Source organism: Prionailurus viverrinus, chromosome B1, assembly GCF_022837055.1.
Source record: "Prionailurus viverrinus isolate Anna chromosome B1, UM_Priviv_1.0, whole genome shotgun sequence".
NCBI classification, from domain to species: domain Eukaryota; kingdom Metazoa; phylum Chordata; class Mammalia; order Carnivora; family Felidae; genus Prionailurus; species Prionailurus viverrinus.
Window position 1 is genome coordinate 27020758 of NC_062564.1, and position 21334 is coordinate 27042091.

General features: G+C 36.0%; 1 protein-coding gene across 1 annotated transcript in view; it reads left to right on the forward strand.

The window, feature by feature from the left end:
• The window catches only part of TNKS (tankyrase), a 214131-nt gene that overhangs the window by 11223 nt on the left and 181574 nt on the right, over positions 1-21334 (forward strand). The window contains exon 2 of the mRNA XM_047855551.1: positions 20579-20803. Within this exon, the coding sequence (XP_047711507.1) occupies positions 20579-20803 (225 nt within the window). The remainder of the gene's footprint in view (positions 1-20578; positions 20804-21334) is intronic.

Sequence of the window (21334 nt, forward strand, 5' to 3'; positions counted from 1 at the left end):
TCTCTTACAGTAGTAATAGCATTTAAATTATGAAACATCACCATTTTATGTCCCAGCTTAGATAGCTTATGAACTGCTTTCTATGGGCGTTAACCAGAGACGTTTTGTTAAGGGGCTTTTAATAATAATATCCTTTCTTCATAGTCTGTTTACATAGATTTTTTTGACAAGAAGTTTAGTCTACTCCTCTGCCATTTCTTTCCCCTGGGGCATCCCTTCCTTCCCCAGAAACTGAAGATCACAGCCAGGTGTTCCTTCCTTCCAGATCTGAAGTGATTCTTGGTCAGTTAAAAGGGTAAAGAAATATATCTGGGGGATAGAAGGCCAATCAAGGGTCAAGTTGTGAGCATATGTATGTTTAAAAATGGGATTGTAAGCTTCGATCTCAGAAGAAAAGTAAGGAATATAACTGATGCTAAGAAAATATATTTTATTGTAGTGCCTTGTTTTGGAAAAGAGTAAACATAGTCACGAGTGTTGTGATAAAATGCAGGTAAAAACACTAGAGTAGCTATTCTTAAAGTAGTTTTTTTCAAGTATTTTTTTTTTAAGTTTATTTATTTTTGAGAGAGACAGAGACAGCATGAGCAGGGGAGGGGCAGAGAGAGAGAGAGAGAGGGAGAGAGAGAGAGAGGGGGAGGATCCCAAGCAGGCTCTGTGCTGCCAGCGTAGAGCCTGCCTCAGCTCGAACCCATGAAACTGAGATCATGACCCTAGCTGAAACTAATTAAGAGTTGGATGCTTAACCTGTCCCTAGAGTAGCTATTCTTAAATGTATTTAATAGCTTCCTTTTGCTTCACGACAAAGAAATCTTTTGGATGGTCCACTGTAAAATATGCAGTAGATACAGTTAAAGAGACAAGTGTCTCTTAAATTCTTATTCCCTCCCCTCCTTCCTCCTGCCCTCCTCCCCCCTGCAATGTCAAGATCCTTGAAGTTACTTTGACTTATGTTTATTCCTCTAACAGAAATGCTCAGGAAGGTGGGATGTAGCCTTGATCATGGGATTTCCACTGAAGCCTAGGTACTCGGATCATTTTGAGGGTCATTTTCTAAAAATCATTTTTTGAGTAATTAAGAAACATTAGGAGTTTTTTGTTTTTGTGGGCTCCCTGGGTTTTCCTTTTCAGGCTTCATCAGATGTCCAAGATTGCTTTTCCTTACAGCAAGTTGCTGGGTTCTTTGTCAAGTGGAAACTTGTCCTGCCTGTTTGTTCAGGTATCTGTATAGAATTAAAAACTGTGAGCTTAAGTACCTTTTTTTCTTTTCTCTCTCTCTCTTCTTCTTCTTTTTCTTCTTTTTTTTTTTTTGAGTGTGTCAGCTTCCTATTCGGTTAAAGTGGTATATTTTTTAATTGTAGAAAAAGAAAATAAAATGATGTAAAGTTTCCTCTCTTTTGCCTTCTCTGTATAACAAAAAGTACATTAATGGTTGGTGGTAGCTGTTGTTTGTTTGTTTGGATTTGCACCTTTTTTCTTTTATGGCAGATTTTTTTTAAAAGTGAAGAGGCATTTAGTAGTTTTAGATGATATGTATTAACGACAAACGGAACTTACTGATTGACTAAAAATTTTTAAAATTAAAGTCCCTGCATCATCAGTTATAGTTTAAAAATAACCTAAATCTCCTGATGTCCAGTTAATGCTCAGGTATAATGCTTTCGAAAAACTAGGGTATGTATGTGTATAACCAGACACTGAAAAGATAGGATGCCTTCATTTTGATATATTCATCAACCATGGAAACCATTTTGACATTCTCATCCATCTTGTTAATAAGATGTGCAGCTCTCCCTTTCCAAAAGCTCACATTGTTCTCATGTTGACTACTGACTTTTTTTTAAAGAAGGAAATGACATGGGGTTACAGTTAGTGAATAAATGAATACATTTTAACTGTTTTTTTTTTCTAATGTCTTGAGAAGAAATGCCAAACTATACTTTTCTTCTTTGCAGGAAAATGTTCTCATTCGGGAAAAAAACAAACAAACAAACAGAAAACCTTTTGGACTAATATAAAAATTTATTGCAAGTTATTAAAAACTTGGCTCCCTCCCCCCCGGCCCCCATATCCTAAAATTTAATAGTAGGAAAGTGTAATTTTTATCCTGTTGGAATTTTATGAAAGCAGATAAATGTGAAGTATATAATAAGAGAAGTTCAGTATTTAGTTCATTGAATTGATCCCAGTATGTGCACTATAAATATTTGAGCAAGTGAACTTTGTTAGTTAATGCCTCTGATTTCTGATCTTCTGACTTTCTTAATGTGTAAATAATAATCCTTGTATATTAGTCTAGTCCTTTGTCATCAAAATGCTTTCACTGCTCTGTTGCCACATATATGAATGAACTTAGTTTTGAAATTATTACTAAATAGTAATATAAAAATTAATAAAAATAACAGTTGTCTTGGAGTGATTTTTGTGCTTTCCCTATGTGATTTTATTTAATCCTCACAGCAATAGTACAAGGTAGATTTTAAGTCTTTGTTAATAGACGAAGAAACTGAGACTCAACAGAGTTATGTCTTGTCCAAGGTCATGTAGCTGTTAAGTGATGATGCTGGATTTAAATCCACATCTGACTGTCTAAAGCCATTTGGCCTGTGCTAACTCAACTAGAAAGTCAGTAGCAATGAGAATAAAATCTTTTGAGTCATTTTATAATTTGACAGTTGTTACCACTTTCTTAAGTTTGTTTTCTGAAAATAAAAGTAGTTGTACAGATTTTGGAAAGTACAGTAAAAAGTCCATTATCTCACTACCTACCCAAGGCAGCTCATATAGTCATTTTGGTGTATTTCCTTCCAGCTTTTTTCTTAGGCATTTAAAATAGAGCAAAACTTCATGTAGATGCTTACTTAAGACATTGTGACTAGGATTTGATTGAGACCATATTTTTTAGAGAGTATTGGAACCTTTGCAATCATCAGAATGTTGGGCTCTCTGATCTTTTGACCAACTGCTTTATAAACATTAAAAGTGTGATTGGAAATAATCTTTGAAGAACCTCGTAATCAAATGGAAGAAGGATCTTTTAGCAATTTTTTTTTTTTAAGTTTATTTATTTTGGGAGAACGAGAGCAGGGGAGGGGCAGAGAGAGAGAGGGAGGGAGAGAGAGAATCCCAAGCAGATTCTACACTGTCAGTGCAGAGCCCAGTGCAGGGCTCCATCTCATGAACTGTGAGACCTTGATCTGAGCCAAAACCAAGAGTTGGACACTTACTCCACTGAGCCACCCAGGCACCCCACAACTCCTTTCTTTTAAAGACTACTTAAAATTGATGGGGCGCCTGGGTGGCTCAGTCAGTTGAGCATTTGACTTCCACTTAGGTCATGATCTCATGGCTGGTGACTTCAGGCCCTGAGTTGGGCTCTCTCTTTCTCTCTCTCAAAAGTAAACATTAAAAAACTTTAAAAAAAAAAAAAAAAGACTACTTAAAATTGTTAGAAAATCTTGAAGATAAACTGCTCTATGTTTTGATTCATAGAAGTAGTCAAGGAAAAAAATACATTTTGAATAAAACACATGGGAATCACAACAATTTGAAAGAACTTAATGCCCCTAAATTGTGCACCTAAAAATGGTTATGGTGGTAAATCTTATGTTACAGATGTTTTACTACAATTAAACATTTTTGAATGGGAGTATCTATCATAGTGGCATTTTGGTCTTTCTGTTGTCCTAGAGAGAACTTATTTCACTTTTTTTTTTTTTTTTAAATTTTTTTTTTTTCAACGTTTATTTACTTTTTTTGGGACAGAGAGAGACAGAGCATGAACGGGGGAGGGGCAGAGAGAGAGGGAGACACAGAATCGGAAACAGGCTCCAGGCTCCGAGCCATCAGCCCAGAGCCTGACGCGGGGCTCGAACTCACGGACCGTGAGATCGTGACCTGGCTGAAGTCGGATGCTTAACCGACTGTGCCACCCAGGCGCCCCGAGAACTTATTTCATAATATCACTAGCATGAAGTATGGAAAATAGCGTATTCAGTAGAGTGAATCCTAGTGATATATTGCAGACACGCTTTTCATCTCTCTGTTAATGCATGTTTCTAAGAGTGACTGTGGTCTTCTTCTAGGAGTGTGAGACTCACTATATTAGTAAAATGTGTATGGAAATTCAAAAGAACTTTTTGCAATTTGCCTAATTAACAGCCATGGGGACACTTCCATAGTGTGTCTTCCCCTTTTGGGTCTATTTCTGAGGAATCTGGCATGATTCCTAAGATTTTACTAAGGTTTTATAGTAGTTCAATAACAACTCAAGAAATATAAGTGCCATAAGGAGAAGGATGATGAGAATGGCATGATTGCCCATGCTTAAGGAAGTTTATTATCAAAATGCAGTCATGCCCAAACTTCATGATCTTAGAACTCTTTTACACTCTTTTTTGTTAATGTTTACTTATTTATTTTGAGAGAGACTGTGTGTGAGTGGGGGAGGGGCAGAGAGAGAGGAGAGAGAAAATCCCAAGCTGTCAGCGCAGAGCCCGATGCGGGGCTTGACCTCACCAAACAGTAAGATCATGATCTGAGCTGAAATCAAGAGTCGGATGCTCAGCTGACTGAGCCACCCATGCACCCCCTTTTACATTCTTAAACGTTACTGAAAAAGCTTTTTGTTTGTGTCTTTGGATTTATCATATTAGGAATTAAAACTGAGAACTTAAAAAAAATAACAAAAAACTCTCTTATATGTAAAAGTAAATCTCATTGTTAATGAAAAGTAACTATTTTCCAACACATGAATTAATGAGGAGAGGCATTATTTTACACTTTGCAAGTCATTTTAATGGCTGACTTAATAGAAGAGAGAAGTCTTTGCTCCGTGCCCTTTGTTGTGTTGGATTGAAGTACATGAAGAAAGCCCTGCTTTAAGCAGATACATAGTTTTAAAAGAAAGGACTGGTTTTAATAGCATCTTCAGATAATCATAGGTGCTTTTCTTTGGTACTACACGCAAATTTGGTAAATAATAGTTTACTGAAGGTTATTTGCAACATGGAATCTGAAGCCGTATCAGTGAGTTTTTCATACTCTGTTAAAATCCATTGGTCTCTTTTTCACAGATGGATCTTACACCTATATGTGTTGTGGTCATTTGTAAAATACTAGCTTGAGGTGTACAGATCCTCTAAATGTTCATACATTTTACTTTATAAGATACTGTAAAGCACATTTGTTACTACCACACCAGTCTTCTCAGAAAAGCACTTACGTATTGGGAAACTATAATGCTCGTGGGCAGATGCAAGTTTTACAACATTCTCATTTTTGCTTAAAAGCTCAAATCGTGTCATTAGGAACAAATACCGTCTGTTGCTTGCCTCAAAGTGATGGGTTCACTTTGTTCGTTCTCAAGAAAATGTCTGTCAAATACACAAGTCAAACTGAGCTCAAACAGTTGCTTAAGTGTTGTTCCTCAAGACAACCACACTTTGGTGTCTAGCAGAAGTGATTACTGTGTATTTCTTATCTGCCACAAGAATATTGAAAAGGATGTGTACTCTAAGGTTGGAGTTTAATAAAGTTAAGAGTGTATATATTTTCATGAACTTTTTTTAAATGTTTATTTATTTTTGAGAGAGGGAAAGAGAACGTGAGCAGGGGAGGGGCAGAGAGAGAGAGAGACGAAGACACAGAATCCGAAGCAGGCTCCAGGCTCCATGTTGTGAGCACAGAGTCCAACATGGGGCTCAAACCCATGAACCGTGAGATCATGACCTGAGCCAAAGTCAGACGCTTAACTGACTAGGCCACCCAGGCGCCCCCATGAAGGACATTTTTAAGTGAAATTGGCTGGGTTTTTGTTTTGTTTTGTTTTGTTTTGTTTAAACTGTGAGGACCTGGTGGTAAAGAATACAATGACTATTAGTATAGTTTGGTGCCACGGTCTTGGTTTGTGCCAAGATGTCAGCAGTTTCACCTACCATTGCTTTGTATCATCAAGAGCATTTTTCAGATGACCAACCACATAATGTTATGAAATCATGTACTGTCAATGTCTTGGTAACAAAAAGGCAAAATCATCTTAGTATTATTTTGTAAATAATTTTGACTTCTCAGACCCCCAGAAAGCATCTCAGGGACCGCCAGGGGTACCGAGCACACTTTGAAAGCTGCTGAGTTTATGTGAGTGGTTCTTAATTTTGTCAGCATTCTTTTGAGAATCTGATGAAAGGTATGGACATTCTCCCCAGAACGATATACTTAAAACCAAATTTTACATGTAATTTTCAGAGGATTACAAACATCCCGAAGCACTAGAACTATGGTTCTGAAACTCTGCATCAGAATCAGCTGAAGGGCTTATTATAACAGGTTGTTAGACCACACTCCCTAAATTTCTCATCGAGTTGCTCTGGAGTAGAGTCTGAGAATTTGCATTTTTAACAAGTCTCAGGTAATACTGATGTTGATGTTCACTTTTTAAGTAGTGATTCTTAACCCTGGACCAAATAGGTCAAATCACAGGAGTAGGGGCAAGCCTTTTTTTTTTTTTTTTAAATAATCTCCTCTAGCGATTCTCACATGCAGACAGGGTTGAGAGTCACTGCTTGAGGATACATGTAACAAAGATTAAGACTCAAGTCTAGTGAGATTAAGAACATCTAATGTTTCTTTAACTTTTTATGTTTTAGGAAGTATTTTGATAATTGTGACTCACTGACTACAAGCCTATAAGGTAGTTATTATCTGGGGAAAACTTGGCTTGGGATTCAAGAAATTGCAATTTCATTGTTGTTCTGGGTTTTGAGTCTATGAAATGAACTAAAAGGGTAATTGCTGGAAGGTTTTTTTTTTTTAAGGTTAATTTTTGAGAGAGAGAGAAGTCAGCAAGCATGAGCCGGGGGTGGGTGGGAGCAGAGAGAGAGGGAGACAGAGGATCTGAAGCTGGCTTTGTGCTGATAGCAGTGAGCCCGATGTGGAGCTCAAACCCACAACTAAGAGGGTTATGACCTGAGCCAAAGTCAGATACTTAACCTAACTAAGCCACCTAACTACCCCTGCTGAAAGTTTTTAAGACAGTGCTATGCATATATTCCTAGAGAGTTTTTGTATGTGAATCTCTGTTTTACTAAATTTGCTTTACTAAAAGGTTGTACTAATTTATATTCCTACCACACCCTTGGCAAAAAACCATGTTAAGCTCCTGTCTTGTGTCATCTGAGTTACTCACTACCCCTACACCACCCATAGATTAGTTTTGTATGTTTTTGAACTTGATATAAATTATATTGTATAGTAGATACTATATTGTGTGCAGTTCCTCTATTTTGCACAATTGTGGTTTGTTCATTTTCATTGTTATACAGAATTCCATGGTGTGAATATACGATGACTTGTCTGTTCTACTGGTGGTGAACATTTGGGGAGTTTCCATACGTTATTGTGAATAGTGCTCCTGTGAGCATTTTTGTACATGTCTCCAAATGTCATCATTTAAAACATATTTCTTATTGATTTTAAAAAAGCAGAATTCATGTTTTGATATACATTTCTTTGATTATATCTGGAGTAATTGATTTTACTTTTAAAAATAATTGAGATTTACTTTTTAGTGAATTATCTTTTTCCCTTATGCTCTTTTTCTTTTACCTTTTGGTGTTTTTCTTATCATTGCACATATTTTCCTGGTTTGCGCTTTTTTTTAATGTTTATTTTTGAGAGAGAGAGAGAGAGAGAGAGAGCGAGCGAGCTGGGGAGGGGCAGAGGGAGAGTGGGGGAGAAGGATCTGAAGCGGGCTCGGTGCTGACAGCTGGGATCCCAGTGCGAGGTTCGAACTCACCAGAGGTTCGAACTCACCAACCGAGAAATCGTGACCTGAGCCGAGACCAAGAGTCGGGTGCTTAACTGACTGAGCCACCCAGGTGCCCCACCTGGTTTGCTTTTTAATTTTATCCATAAACTTTCCAAACCTGTTGCCTTTAAAATTTTTCTTTTTGTTTTCTTCTATGTTTTAAAAATTATTTCCATTCTGAAATCATGTAAATGTCCACCTAAATTTTTTATGGTTTCCTTTTCTCATTTTGCACCTTAATCTGTTTGAATTTATTTTGCTGTATACTGAGAAGTAAGGCTTTAAAACGTGTTTTTTTTATCCTAAGTAGGTAGCCAGTTTCTTTGAACCACTTATTGTATAGTAAGTACAAACCATTAAAATAAAAAGATGAAGTCTACTTATTATAATAGCTGAAAGCAAGTTTTGTAGGGCACGTTTTACTTCTTTTTCCTTTGACTTCTAGTTAACCAAGTGATTAATTCATTGTACTATATTTGATCTTTCCTGCTCAATAAGTTCTATATTGAAATAAATTGGAAGTAGACTGAAAACTGTCAGTGGAATTTCAAGTCTTTAGTCTTCTGTTTCCTAAGATTGATGTATATTATAGATGTTTACATTTTGTACTTTTCTTTGTAGATTTCCTATATTTGCATTGCAGAAATTTTGAATTATGCCATTTTGGTGGGGTACAGTCATAGTCTTCCCACTGACTTAACACAATTTAATTTAAAGGATTTTTAGTTCTGATGTATTACTGGTTTCGAAGGGCGATCCTGCTTCTCCGTGATTTTTGTGGTAGAAGGTTAGTTCATTCTACGTTGTTTCCTATTTCAGCATCTTTAGTACAGTATCTCTGAACCATTCTGAACTTCATTTTGGTACTAGAATGTATAAAGCATTTCTCACCTCTTCACCTTTGGATATACTATACCTTGTCCTCCTTAGAACATTTATTCCTATCCTTTTGTCTGGTTAACTGCTTATTCTTTACATCTTAGCTCAAAATACCACTTTATATATAGGGAAGGTTTCCTTCCCCAGCTCGGTTAAGTTAGCACAGCTGTGTACTCTTTGTAACCCACACATTGCAGTTATTTGCTAGAATGTTTATTGTTTAGTCTTCCTGGAGACAGCAATAAACTTTTACTGAGATAATTCATGATGTACAGATACACACACCCACACGCACACACAAACTATTAAATCAATTTTTCATCATGCTGAGGTATTCTGATGAGAGTACTTGAACTGGGATATTTCTGTGTTCAGTTTTGAGATTTTACACATATGAGAATAACTTCACTCTTTCATGTAAATAAAAAGTTAGCTAGATAGGAAATTAAGCATCAAAATACTGAAACTGAGAAGGTTGACTTTATTTTTTATGTTTTATTTTATATTTGCGAGAGAGAGAGACAGACAGAGTGCGAACAGGGGTGGGGCAGAGAGAAGGAGACAGAATCTGAAGCAGGCACCAGGCTCTGAGCTGTCAGCACAGAGCCTGATGCAGGGCTTGAACCCACGAGCAGTGAAATCATGACCTGAGCTGAAGTTGGATGCTTAACGGACTGAGCCACCTAGGTGCCCTAACAAGGTTGACTTTAGTCTGAAGTAAAATGATTTCTGTTTTTGTAGATCATCTGTATTTTCTTTCTGAAGGATTTAGAAATTTCATAGCCTTTAGTATTTCATAGCCTTAGATTACATATAACACGTCTGTCCATTGTGTTTGGCGCTACGTGAACTCTTATTAATCTGAAACTTTACATTTTTCTTTAATTATGAGAAGTGTTATCATTACTTCTACATAGGTATATTTCTTCTCTTCCCATCCTCTACCTCTCCTTTCCTCTCCTTCTGTTTATCCTTATCAGATACTTTTTGGGATAGTCCTTCAACCTGATTCTCTTGGGAATTTATTCTTTGTTTTCATTACTATTCAATCAATTCATTATATTTTTTTATTTCTCCACTTACATTTTTCATGTCAGTATTTCCAGTTGGCTTTAGTCGGTACATTTTTGTTCTCATGTTGTGCTTTCAATATTCTCCATTTTTTTTCTCCTGAAGCATTTAATTTGCCACTTTTAAATGTCTTTTTTTTTTAATCCGTTGATTTCACTTTCGTTTTGTTCTTCTTTCATGGTATTTGCACTCCTCAAACATGCTATTATTTTCTGCTGTGAGCTTATATTCCCTTGAAACTAACAGTTCTTTGGGCCAATATTGCATTATTATGGGAGAATGGGTTTGATGGGGGTCAGGTTTAGGGGTGGTGAAAGCCTGTGTTCTTGGTTTTGGTCCTCTAGGTGGTCTGAGGTAAATAGGGACATGCCTCAGAGTAGACAGGCTCTGGATGGTAGCCTCCCTCCAGCTCCGTCCAGATTGCTCAGAATTTCTCTGACCCTTCTCTTTTCAAAGTGCTGTCACCTTCATTGTAATTGCCTAACTGGGAGTCCACCGGTATGTTGCTTCCCACCCTGACCAAGTTCTAATATTTTACCTTGATGTTACCCTTCTTCTTTTGGCTAGAACTGGGATGGAAATACTGCTTTCATATTCTAGAGTAGCATAGGGAACAATGTGACAGTGTTGAGGAGTGATAAGGACACAATTGGGACACCTTCTTCTGGCCTCGCCTCTGTCCAGGATACCTGATCTATCTCTTAAGCTGATGTTTCTTCTCACAATGGTACTCAAACATTTCTTCTTTCTTCCTCAAGGGATGATTTCGTACACTGTTTCTGTTGTTGTTTTAAGCTGGCATCTGGGATTCATCTCTTACCCTTCTGCTTCTGGTGCTTTCTCGGTTGGGTTTGGGGAAGGTGCACATTCTTGACTATACTTGCAAATTAATTAAATACTATTTTATCCAAGCATAAATGTTTTTCTAAATCAGGTTCTAAAAAAATGGAAAAATTGGTGAGAGTCTGCCTTTGACAAATGAAAAACATGCAACTTCATTGACATTTAAGTCATTTTGTAGTTTGTTTTTAAATTGTTATTTTAGAACCAACAGGGAATATATGTGCTCCCTATTGCTTAACAGTGACTTTCGACCTAATGAAGTGTAAAATAACTCTTTATTTAAAGGCTAATATAGTTAGAATTGAAATAAGAATAGGAAGCAATAATAACTGAATATTAAATAGAAAATTTATGTTTCTTTGTCATAGAATATTTATTATACAGTAAGCAGGAATCTGTTACTGGATATCTGGTTCTGTGTATATTAGATTGCATGAATTTAGCCTAGTATATAGAAAATTCTTGACATTTAAAAAATGTTTTTAATGTTTATTTATTTTTGAGAGGAGGAGGAGGAGAGAGAGAGAGAGAGAGAGAGAGAGAGAGAGAGAATGAGTGGGGGAAGGGCAGAGAGAGAGGGAGACAGAGAATCTGAATGAAGCAGGCTCCAGGCTCTGAGCTGTTAGCACAGAGCCCAACGTGGGGCTCGAACTCACAAAACCTCAGGATCATGACCTGAGCTGAAGTTGGACGCTTAACCGACTGAGCCACCCAGCCCCCCCCCCCCCCCGCCCCGAGGGAATCTTAAGCAGCTGCAGGGTCCCCGCTCAATGTGGAGCCTGACATGGGGCTCGATCCCACAACCCTGGGATCATAACCTAAGCCTAAATCTCAATTCAAATGGTTGTTTAAGCTTGGTTAAATAAAAACAGCTTACATAATGGAATATCATACAACCAGTATAAAAAGAACCAGACAGCTCCATATATATCAGTAGGTCTAGAGAGTATTTTTTTTAATGTTTATTTTTGAGAGAGAGAGAGAGAGAGAGAGGGAGAGAGGATGAGTGGGGGAGGGGCAGAGAGAGAGAGGGAGACACAGAATCCAAAGCAGGCTCCAGGCTTTGAACTGTCAGCACAGAGCCCAGTGTGGGGCTGGAACTCAGGAGCCGTGAGATCATGACCTGAGCTGAAGTCAGACGCTTAACCGACTGAGCCACCCAGGCAACCAGAAAACCCTTGACATTTTTAAAAGAATATGTCGCAAGACTTTCCCCATTCCCCAGGTTAGAGAATACCATTGTAGCATGTAATTTCCTTCATAAAATGTAGTAAAACTGGAAACTTAAAAAACTTTAGAAGGTAGGCCTGTAGAAGAAAGTGAGTAAAATTAGAAAATCATGTAGAGATGCTCTGCTAGGCACCCCCTGTAATTTTGAGGCTGCCTCTTGCACATCAGCTAAGATACAGGTACGGTTCAGATTCAGTGAAATTAGGGACTTTTAGAGGTGCTCACAGATATCTGGAGCTATCAGTGTTAAATAGGTGAATAAGTCTGTTGACCAGGAAAGAAAAGTTACTTAAAAACCTTGTATCTATTGCATAAATATATCATAGGTAAATTTGTTTCATTGAAAGTAATTTTATTGTCATTGGTGAGAGTTTTTGTTTTGCTTTTTATTTGTATGGGAGTGGATTGATAATGCTTAAGAAAGAAAGTACATTCTTCTACTCTTTTAGATTCTGTTTTTTTCTAATGTTTTTAGAGAGAATAGTGAACAGTTCACATCTGCCATCAAGCACCTTATCTTTTCCAGCTTAGCTTTTGTGATTTCTTTGTATCAGGAAAGACAGTAATATATGTGAGAGTTCATGAGTATTTCCTAGATAATCTCAAACGTATTTTACTCTTTGAATATCTTCTGAGTGTAATTAGGTCTTTCGACCCTTAAGGAAAAAATTTTTAAATAAATAAATACGGGAGATGTAATATACATTTTCTCATCGAGTATATAAGTATATAGGTCAATGGATTTTGCAGTTCAAATGATCTACAGTAGTTGTTGCTTTGCTGACAGTCCGATTAGTGTGAAAAATATCTTTAAGCTATGACTTTCCTACCATAAATAAAAACATCACTTTAAAATACTCCAGACACCTTAGGTTTCTCTCCTTTTATTACATTTTAGGAGTCATAATTGTTTGTTACAAGATTTAATATCTGCTAAGGTTGTTCCTTTGAAGCTTTACTTTCAGGCAGGCTTACAATGTTGAACATAAGTGAAACAGTTTTCTGTCCCTAAACTTGGACCTGGTGAATATATGCCAAATGACCTCATGTTTGATATTGAAACATTTTTGAGTGGCCTTAATTTAGACTCTACCATTAGGACAAGGAAAATAGTTAAGTGTATTTGTAAAAGAACCAACGTGAGTTTACTCCTTGGTGAGTCACAGAAACCACAACAGGTGAGTTGCTGCAGACACTTTCAGTTATTTGCTCAAAGTTTATTTTCTCCTTAATCTTCACAAACAGATCTGAGATTTTGGTCAAGGCAGCACTGTGCCCAGTCATAAAAGAACCGACTTTCTAGGCTTTTGGGGGAGCTGGTCAGATGACTCATTTTTGGCTAATAAGATAGAAGTGAAAGTATCTTAGAGAGGCTTCCTTAATAATAAAGACTAAGAGAAAACCTTTTTCTCCCTTGCCCTCTTCTTTCTTGTGTGGGACCCTGAATACCAGGCTTTGAGGTGTAGCACTCTTTTCGTGACCATGAGGTGACAAGTAGAAGACAGTTTACCCATGCTAACTAAGCATGCCAGGGTGGAAAAATCTTTAAAGAGCTTTTGTTAAACTGCTATGTGAGCCTGAATTGCCTCTGACTGGACAAGTTAAGTAAGACCTGTGAATCTCTACTTTTTTTTTTTTTTTTTTTTTTTTTGAGCCTTCATTTGTTGAGTATTCTGTTATTTGTAGCTGGATGTGCTCCTCATTGATAAAGGCCCTACGTGATCTAGATCTTGCCTATCTTCTGACCTCATTTTTTGTCATTACTACCTCTAGTCACATTAGCTAGTGGACAAATCTTGGCTGACAAACTCCTGCTCAGATCCAAACTCCTTATGACTCAAAGGCTCTGTGTGATCTGGTTTTACTGATCGCCCCTGGTGTACCGCTGCTCTCTCCATCCCAATACCAACAAAACCTTTACCATACCCCAAAATTCTTGACAAATATTTGCAAGAAATTAATGGAGGAAAAAAACCCACAAAATGAAAGGACTTAGGAGATGTGAATTTGAGGAGGGATATATCATTTACCTGGATTAAAAGACTCAGTATTGTAAATTTGTCAACATTATAGAATTAATTCTAATCAATGAACTTAAAACCCTTTTTTTCTAACATTTCTTCATGGAACTTAAAGATACTCATATTGAACATCAAAAAGCAGTAATAGCCAAGATAATGTTTAAGACGAACAAGGTGAATTGATTAGTACTTAGAGATTTTTTTGAAGTTAAACTATTAAACAGACAAACTGATCAACCAAAGAGAAAAGATACAGAAAAAAATAAAATTAGATTTCTGACTCACACCATATGGACAGGTAGATTAAAGATCTAAATATGGAAAGCAGAATTATAAAAGTAATCTGGAAGAAAATGTATAAACAGTGTAAGAATAGGAAGGATTTATTACAGACTATGTAGAAAGCACAAACAGTGTAGAGAAAGATTGATATATTTTATTATGTTAAAGTTTAAAACTTGTCCGAAATCAAACTCTGGGTAAGTAGAGTGTAAGGACAAGCCATAAACAAAAGTATATATTTTTAATGCATGTAACCAATACAAGTGTTTAGAATATATAAAGATCTCCTACAAAATAATAAGAAAAAGGCAACAAATTTGAGCTAGACAATGAACTGAAGCTGACAAATGAAACTTGAATGGTTAGTAAATATACAAACAGATGTTTGTATCAATTTGCATGGGTTCAGCTGCAAATATTCCACAATTCAACTAACAGAAATTTAAAGCCTAAGGATGTTTATTTCCTGCTTGGCAAGTCCAGAGGTAGGAAGTTCAAGAATTAGTTGAGTACTCTGTGAGCACAGTGGGGTATGCTAGGATTTTCATAATTCTCTTGACCTTCCCATCATGGGATCAGCAGCTCCGAATGTCACAACCTTAATGTGAAAATTTTCTAGAAATAGAGAGGAAGAGAGAGAGGAGAAAGCGGCCTTTTTCCTCTACACACATTCTATTGGCAGGAAGAAAAGTCTTTCCAGAAGCTTCCAGATTTTCCATTCTGTCTTATTCCAGTCACTGCCAAAGAGGAATGAATTCACCTTTCTGGCCTAGTGTAATGAGGATTACTCCTTATACCGGGGAAAGGTTTACCTTCTGTTAGCATATGCATCCTGACCAATTCCTGAGCAGTAACTGGGTTTCTCTGGGCCAACAAGAAGAGGGGGTAATCGCCACAATTATCAACCTCCCGAACAGAGATTAAAGACTGTGTGATATTGATAATATAATAGGTATATAATCTAAGAGCATGGAATGTGAAACATAACATAAATGTATTAATATGAATTATATATAACGTATATAAACTCGTGCTTAAAAACACATGTATATGAAAAATATAAAAATATGCACAAGTATAACATTGAGTTTGTGTAATGGTGTCTTTGGAGAGGAAAGAAGACTAGGGTTAAGAGATTTCAACTGTGTTCATATATGTAATTTTCTAAAAAAGAGCAAGTATATGAACCCCCAAAATGTAAATTAAGCAATGCATTTTTTATTTTTGCCTCTTTGCTTATAAAGCTTATGTATTTATGTTCATGTACATAAGATGAGAGAAATGGGTGTATTTTGGTTAAAAATGAAAATTGATAGACAATTAGAGGACAGTTTGGCAACATACAAAATTTTGAATGTGTATCCTTTGACCTCGTCCTTCTATTTTGAGAAATTCATCTTATAGAACTGGACAGATGTATGAAGATATGTATACAATGTTATTAATTTTTAACTTTTTTTTTATAATGTCGAAATCTTTTTATAGTGGTGAAACCACCCAACCAAATACATTATGACACATCCATGTAATAGAATGCTAAGTAAAATGGTGTATACATTTAAATTTTTTACCTGAAAAATTTGAAAAGTGAAAAGGCAGAGCAAAGACATTTAAATACACACACACACATGCAAAGAATGAAATCTAGAAGCTTAATCATCAAAATGTTCCTGGTGATCTCTAGATGATGATGGCATTACAGATGATTTTCCTTTCTGCGAACTTGGTGTTTTTTAAAAAATATTTAAAAATATTTGACATTTTTGTAGCTGGAAAAGCCTTTAAGAATTTTCATTTTGTAAATTAAAAATATAAAATTAAAAGCTACTCACTTTTTGATTTAGTTATGATGAAGTAAGTAAATGTGTATATTCATGTAGTCAACCGATATTTTATTGAAGCTATTAGGCACTATTTTAGATGCTGGAGATACACACAGCTCATAAGGTAGTTCATAACTCAAGAATACCTCATTTTATGGACCATCTTGAGTGGGGAGATACATAAAAGGCAAATAGATAAATGAATAAGGTACTTTCAGGTAGTGATTAAATGCAGAAAGAAAGTAAAAGTGAGTGATATTGGAATCACTGATGGAAAAGTGTGTGTGCATGCATGGATGACTTTAAATTGGGTGGTTGACAGAGTCCTCTGAGTTGCTTATTAACTTTAGGCCGATAATTGGATGGCATAAAGAGCTAGCCATGCGGAGATCCGGGTCCAAGTTCTCAGGCGGAGCACAGTGCAAAGTCGCCTAGGCTGAAAGGAGTTTGTCATATTCAGGCAGGAGAGAGTGAAAGACAGAGTGAGGAAACTCAGACACATGGGAAAGCTCACAGGGGGGCCAGCTCACAGAAAGCCTTGGAGATCCTAAGAAGTTTATAGTAATACTTTATTATATGTGCTATGGGAACCCATTGCAGGATTTTAAGCAGGGAAGTGACCTGATCTGATATATGCCTCGAAAAGATCACTATGCCTACTGTGTTAAGGATGAATTGTAGGGCAGCAGATGTGACAGCAAAGTCCAGTTGGAAGGTTATATGCTGTTAGAAGGCTGTATGCTGAAGTCTAGGCAAGAGATTATAGAACTAGAAACTGAGATGGTAGCACTGGGGAGTAGGTAGAATTGAGGCGTGTATTTAGAAGCACAGTTGTTGTTGTTGTTCTTCTTCTTTCTCCTTTCTTCTTTCTTCTTAATATCAGCACTGGGGGAAAGAATCACTTAACAAAATGAGGATAATGGTATCTCCCACGGAGTGTTATCACAAGGCTCTAATGCATGTCAAGTATTGGGCATACTTTTTGACGCATATAAGAACTTACAAAATGTTAGTTACTTACCATTGTTATTTTTATTATTGTCAACAATAGGGCATGGTCTTTGAGCAAAAAGAGTTTTCCTGTAGAAGTTAAATTATACCTTAAGTACAATTCAGATTGGATGTCTGTTACAGCACATACTTGGTAAAGATCAGAGAATTAGTCTTAATTTTTAGTGACCTTTGCTGGATCAGAGAGAGAAGGTTTATTGATTTCCTCCTGTACTTCATAACACTGAGCCATAAATATATGTATAAGTAGCAACTGTGTATAAATGGCAACATTATATCTTTAAAAAGTTGTGATTTAGCTATTTTTTAAACATGTGCTAGTTCGATGAAATGAGTCCCTGAAAATCTTGTCTGCAAGTGTGTGTCTGTAATGTTTTTGCTTAGGGACTATTTTCCTGCAAGTTAATTAGTGATAAGTTACTTCAAATTCTATGTACTTCTTTGACTGTGATCCTAATTACTACTTTTATTTTGGTTCTTTAGACCCAAATAAGCAATTCAATTATAGGGATAATTATGACTACAAACCTTGTTTGTGAAAGAAAGGCCTTGTATAACCATCAGAGATAATGAATTCTCTTTATTGGTAAAAATAATGTATTTAACATTGTAGAATGATGAATAAGCGATTATGATTTGTACTCAATAGAACAGGTAGAATATATGTTTTAAGTAAACTTTAGGTTTTAAGTAAATGTTTCTGAATTACTAAGTACTAAATTTCTGAGTAGTTTAAATAGGGGACTGTTTTGTGTTGTGGGTAACAAAACCTCTGATTTAATAATATATTTCGTAAATGCAAACCCAAATTAAAAGAGCTAACTTCTGGGGTGCCTGGGTGACTCAGTCAGTTGAGTGGCCGACTCTTGATTTCAGCTTTTGTCGTGATCCCAGGGTTGTGGGATAGAGCCCCAATTTGGGCTCTGGCTGAGTGTGGAGCCTGCTTAAGTTTCTCTCTCTGTCCCTCTGCCCCCTCCCCTGCTTGTGCGCACGCGCTCTCTCTCTCTCTCAAAAAAAAAAAAAAAGATAACTTCTTCTTTGTCTTCACGGATTTTGACTGTTCACCTCTACCTTCTTTTATGAATGTATGTGTGTTACACAGTTACATATATTTTATACAAAATTGTGTTTTTAAGAAAACAGATAAAAAGAAACTGTAATCCCACTACTTAGTGATTTAGTCCTTTTTTCTATCTGTATTTCAAATATATATGTATATATATTTTTTCTCCTGGATTTTGTTTTATATATTTTTAATCTAAAAGACTAATCTGAAAACACTTTCCCATGTTGTTGAATTTTCTATAATATCCTGGTTTTTTTCTTGCATGTATGGTTTATACTTTTTTGATGATCTTAACTGCAGTAAAATACACAAATTTGAAATTTATTAAATTTTGTTTTTAAACAAAATTTACAATTTTAGCCATTTTTTAGTGTATAATTCAGTGTCATTAAGTATAGTCACAGTGTTCTGTAGCATCCTTTTAGTACAGAATGATGTTATATGAAAAACCATCATTTATTTAATAGAGAGTTTATTGTTGGACACATGAACTGTTTCCATGATTGTCCATAAATAATGCTTTGATAAACATCTTGATGCAGAATCTTTGTTCAGATAATGCTATATTTTTTTCTAACATGTGGTACCAGGCAGCTCTTTCTGCCTGTGAGTCCTGTCTCTGTGCTTTAATAAAACCACCTTTTTTGCACCAACACCCCCCCCCCGCCAAAATAAATAAATGAAATATGGTACCAATTTGCACTCACATTATCAATGTGTGAGCACAATTCCATTTCCGCACCCTCTTTCTGATACCAAGCATTTTTTTGTTTTTGTTTTTTATATTTTACATATAAAAGTGTTAGTAAAAAGTAAACACACACTTTGCTATTTTGCTTCAAAGTTATAATGGATACTTTTTAAAATGCCAGCTGATAAGTTTAAAAATATCTATTTTAACCCATTTGTTAGTGAAGAAAGGAAATTCAGTCTCAGGTATTATTAATGCATTGATTAGGGAAATGTGAGTTTGCCATGGAGGCTTTATTCAAATCCACAGAGGGAAAATGACAAAATCTTCACGAGTAAGGAAAGTGCGTGCAGCCCGGTGGCAGAGTAAGGTTGTGCTAGTAGGGTGAGAAGCACGCTGCAGTTAGAGAAATAAACAGAACCAGCGCCTGTAAAGTCGTGCAGATATTAAAAAGCAAACAGCAAGATGGTGATAGTTACATTAGCATGTAGCCTATACTTGGGTATTCCCAGTTAGTAGTACAAAATCGACCTCTTTTCACTCAAAATTTTCAGCTTAATTTGAAGGATATTTTCGACAGAAACCCAATTCTGACCTTGCAATACGTATCTGTGGAAACATAATCTTTTACTTTGAAGACTTTTTCTTGGAGCCTGCTCTCCTGAATTAAATGAATTTCTATAGATAGTGTGGAGAACATATCTTGAAATAAGTCTTTTTTTTTCAACTTTTCTCATAGTTCTCATTTAGTTTATATATGCATAAAATGGAGAAAGATAGGACTGTTTTAGTCTTAGTTTTACTTATGATGCCATTTTCTAACTACATTACACGGTAAGTAACAGCATGGGAGTAGTGATACTTAGGCGGTAAAACCAAATAAAATTTAAAGTAGAGAAAGAATCATTAATGAAGTGTATTAACTTATAAAGATAAAAATACTAATGCTTATGGTTTTCTTTCTTTTTAATCCATTGTAATGTAGCTTACAATTTCATCATTGTACTAAAATTTAAAATTGTCGGTGGTTTTTTTTTTCCCCTTCCAAATCCTCATGCTGGACTTGCATAATGTTATTGCCCTCTGACTTTTATAATGTTGTACTTCCTTCGTAATCTTTACCTTTCTGAGTGTATGCCTAGTCCTTGCACTGCTTCAGATCCGCTCTGGCTCTCCCCCCACTTTTTCTGTCTGAAAATTATGATACTTCCTACCAGTTTTCTGGTTCTGCATTTCCAAATGCCCGTGTTCCGGCTTCTTTGTCATATTGTTTCCTTAGGGTCGCTAAATTCAAGCTTGCAATGTTTTAGTTTGGCCATAAGTCCCAAGAGTAGAATATTTTGGCATTGTCTTTAATTCTTCCTTTTCTAACTTCTTGTCACCAAACCATTACCACGTATTTCTGGTATCCATATGTTCTCTATAATGTTGAATGTTGTACTTTGTCTTAGATTTGGTTGTTGGCGGTATTTAAGTAACCTTTATTTCTTAAAATATAGAGGTGGAGTTTATAGATACAATTTTTCTTGTGAAGCATGAGAGGAAAGTGGACGCCTTGGACAGGAGTCTTGTTCATTTTGTATTTCTAGAACAGTTGCCCAACACATAAAAGATGTTGAAGAAATGTCTTTTGAATGAACTGCCCAAAGACTTAAGGATCAACTTTCTTAGTTTAGAGTTCTGTAAGAGGAGAGAACTATTTGAATGGTAGCCATTTTTTTTTCTTTACCCTTTTTTGCTACAGTATTTTAGGTGTTCATATTTGTTAATGTTATTAAAGAAATTCTAGTGGGTTTTTTTTTGTTTTGTTTTGTTTTTACACAAAATTGCTTCACTATATATTTTCCTTTTTAGGTTTTGGAAGGAAGGATGTCGTAGAACACTTACTACAGATGGGTGCTAATGTCCATGCTCGTGATGATGGAGGTCTCATCCCACTTCATAATGCCTGTTCTTTTGGCCATGCTGAGGTTGTGAGTCTGTTACTATGTCAAGGAGCCGATCCAAATGCCAGGGATAATTGGAACTACACCCCTCTGCACGAAGCTGCTATTAAAGGGAAAATCGACGTATGTATCGGTAAGTATTATTTGATGGTATCTAAGCTGTAAGATCAATCTGACAGGTATAAAGTTTGAAATGAAGATTTAACATTTTTTCTCTTGTTTTTTTATTGTGGTGCAAATAGTGTTCTCACAGAATAAATAAAGAGGGCTTTATTACTTTCATTCTTAGAAGCTATTTTTTTTTTCCATCAAAAGGGAAGTAGAGAGATAGCAATATAAAGTTGGTTAAGAACAGGATTCACAACATTAACTTTCCAAATGCAAGTCAGATGCCGACTGATGTGGAACTAAATTTTGATGGATTGCTATTATCAAATTTAGTTAATTTATGGTCTCTTTAAAAGACTGCAAATTTTCCATTCTAGCATCAAATACAAGCCTGTAAAATACAAGTTCTTACTGAATTGGATGACATATTGGGATGCTTTATGTTGATTCAAGGAAAGTCATCTAGCTCTAAGGCAAAATCTTTTTTCCTCATGTTGCTAAAATTGAACACCAGTTATTAGCACTGGAAAGCTTTGAGTGGTTCGAATACAGTAGT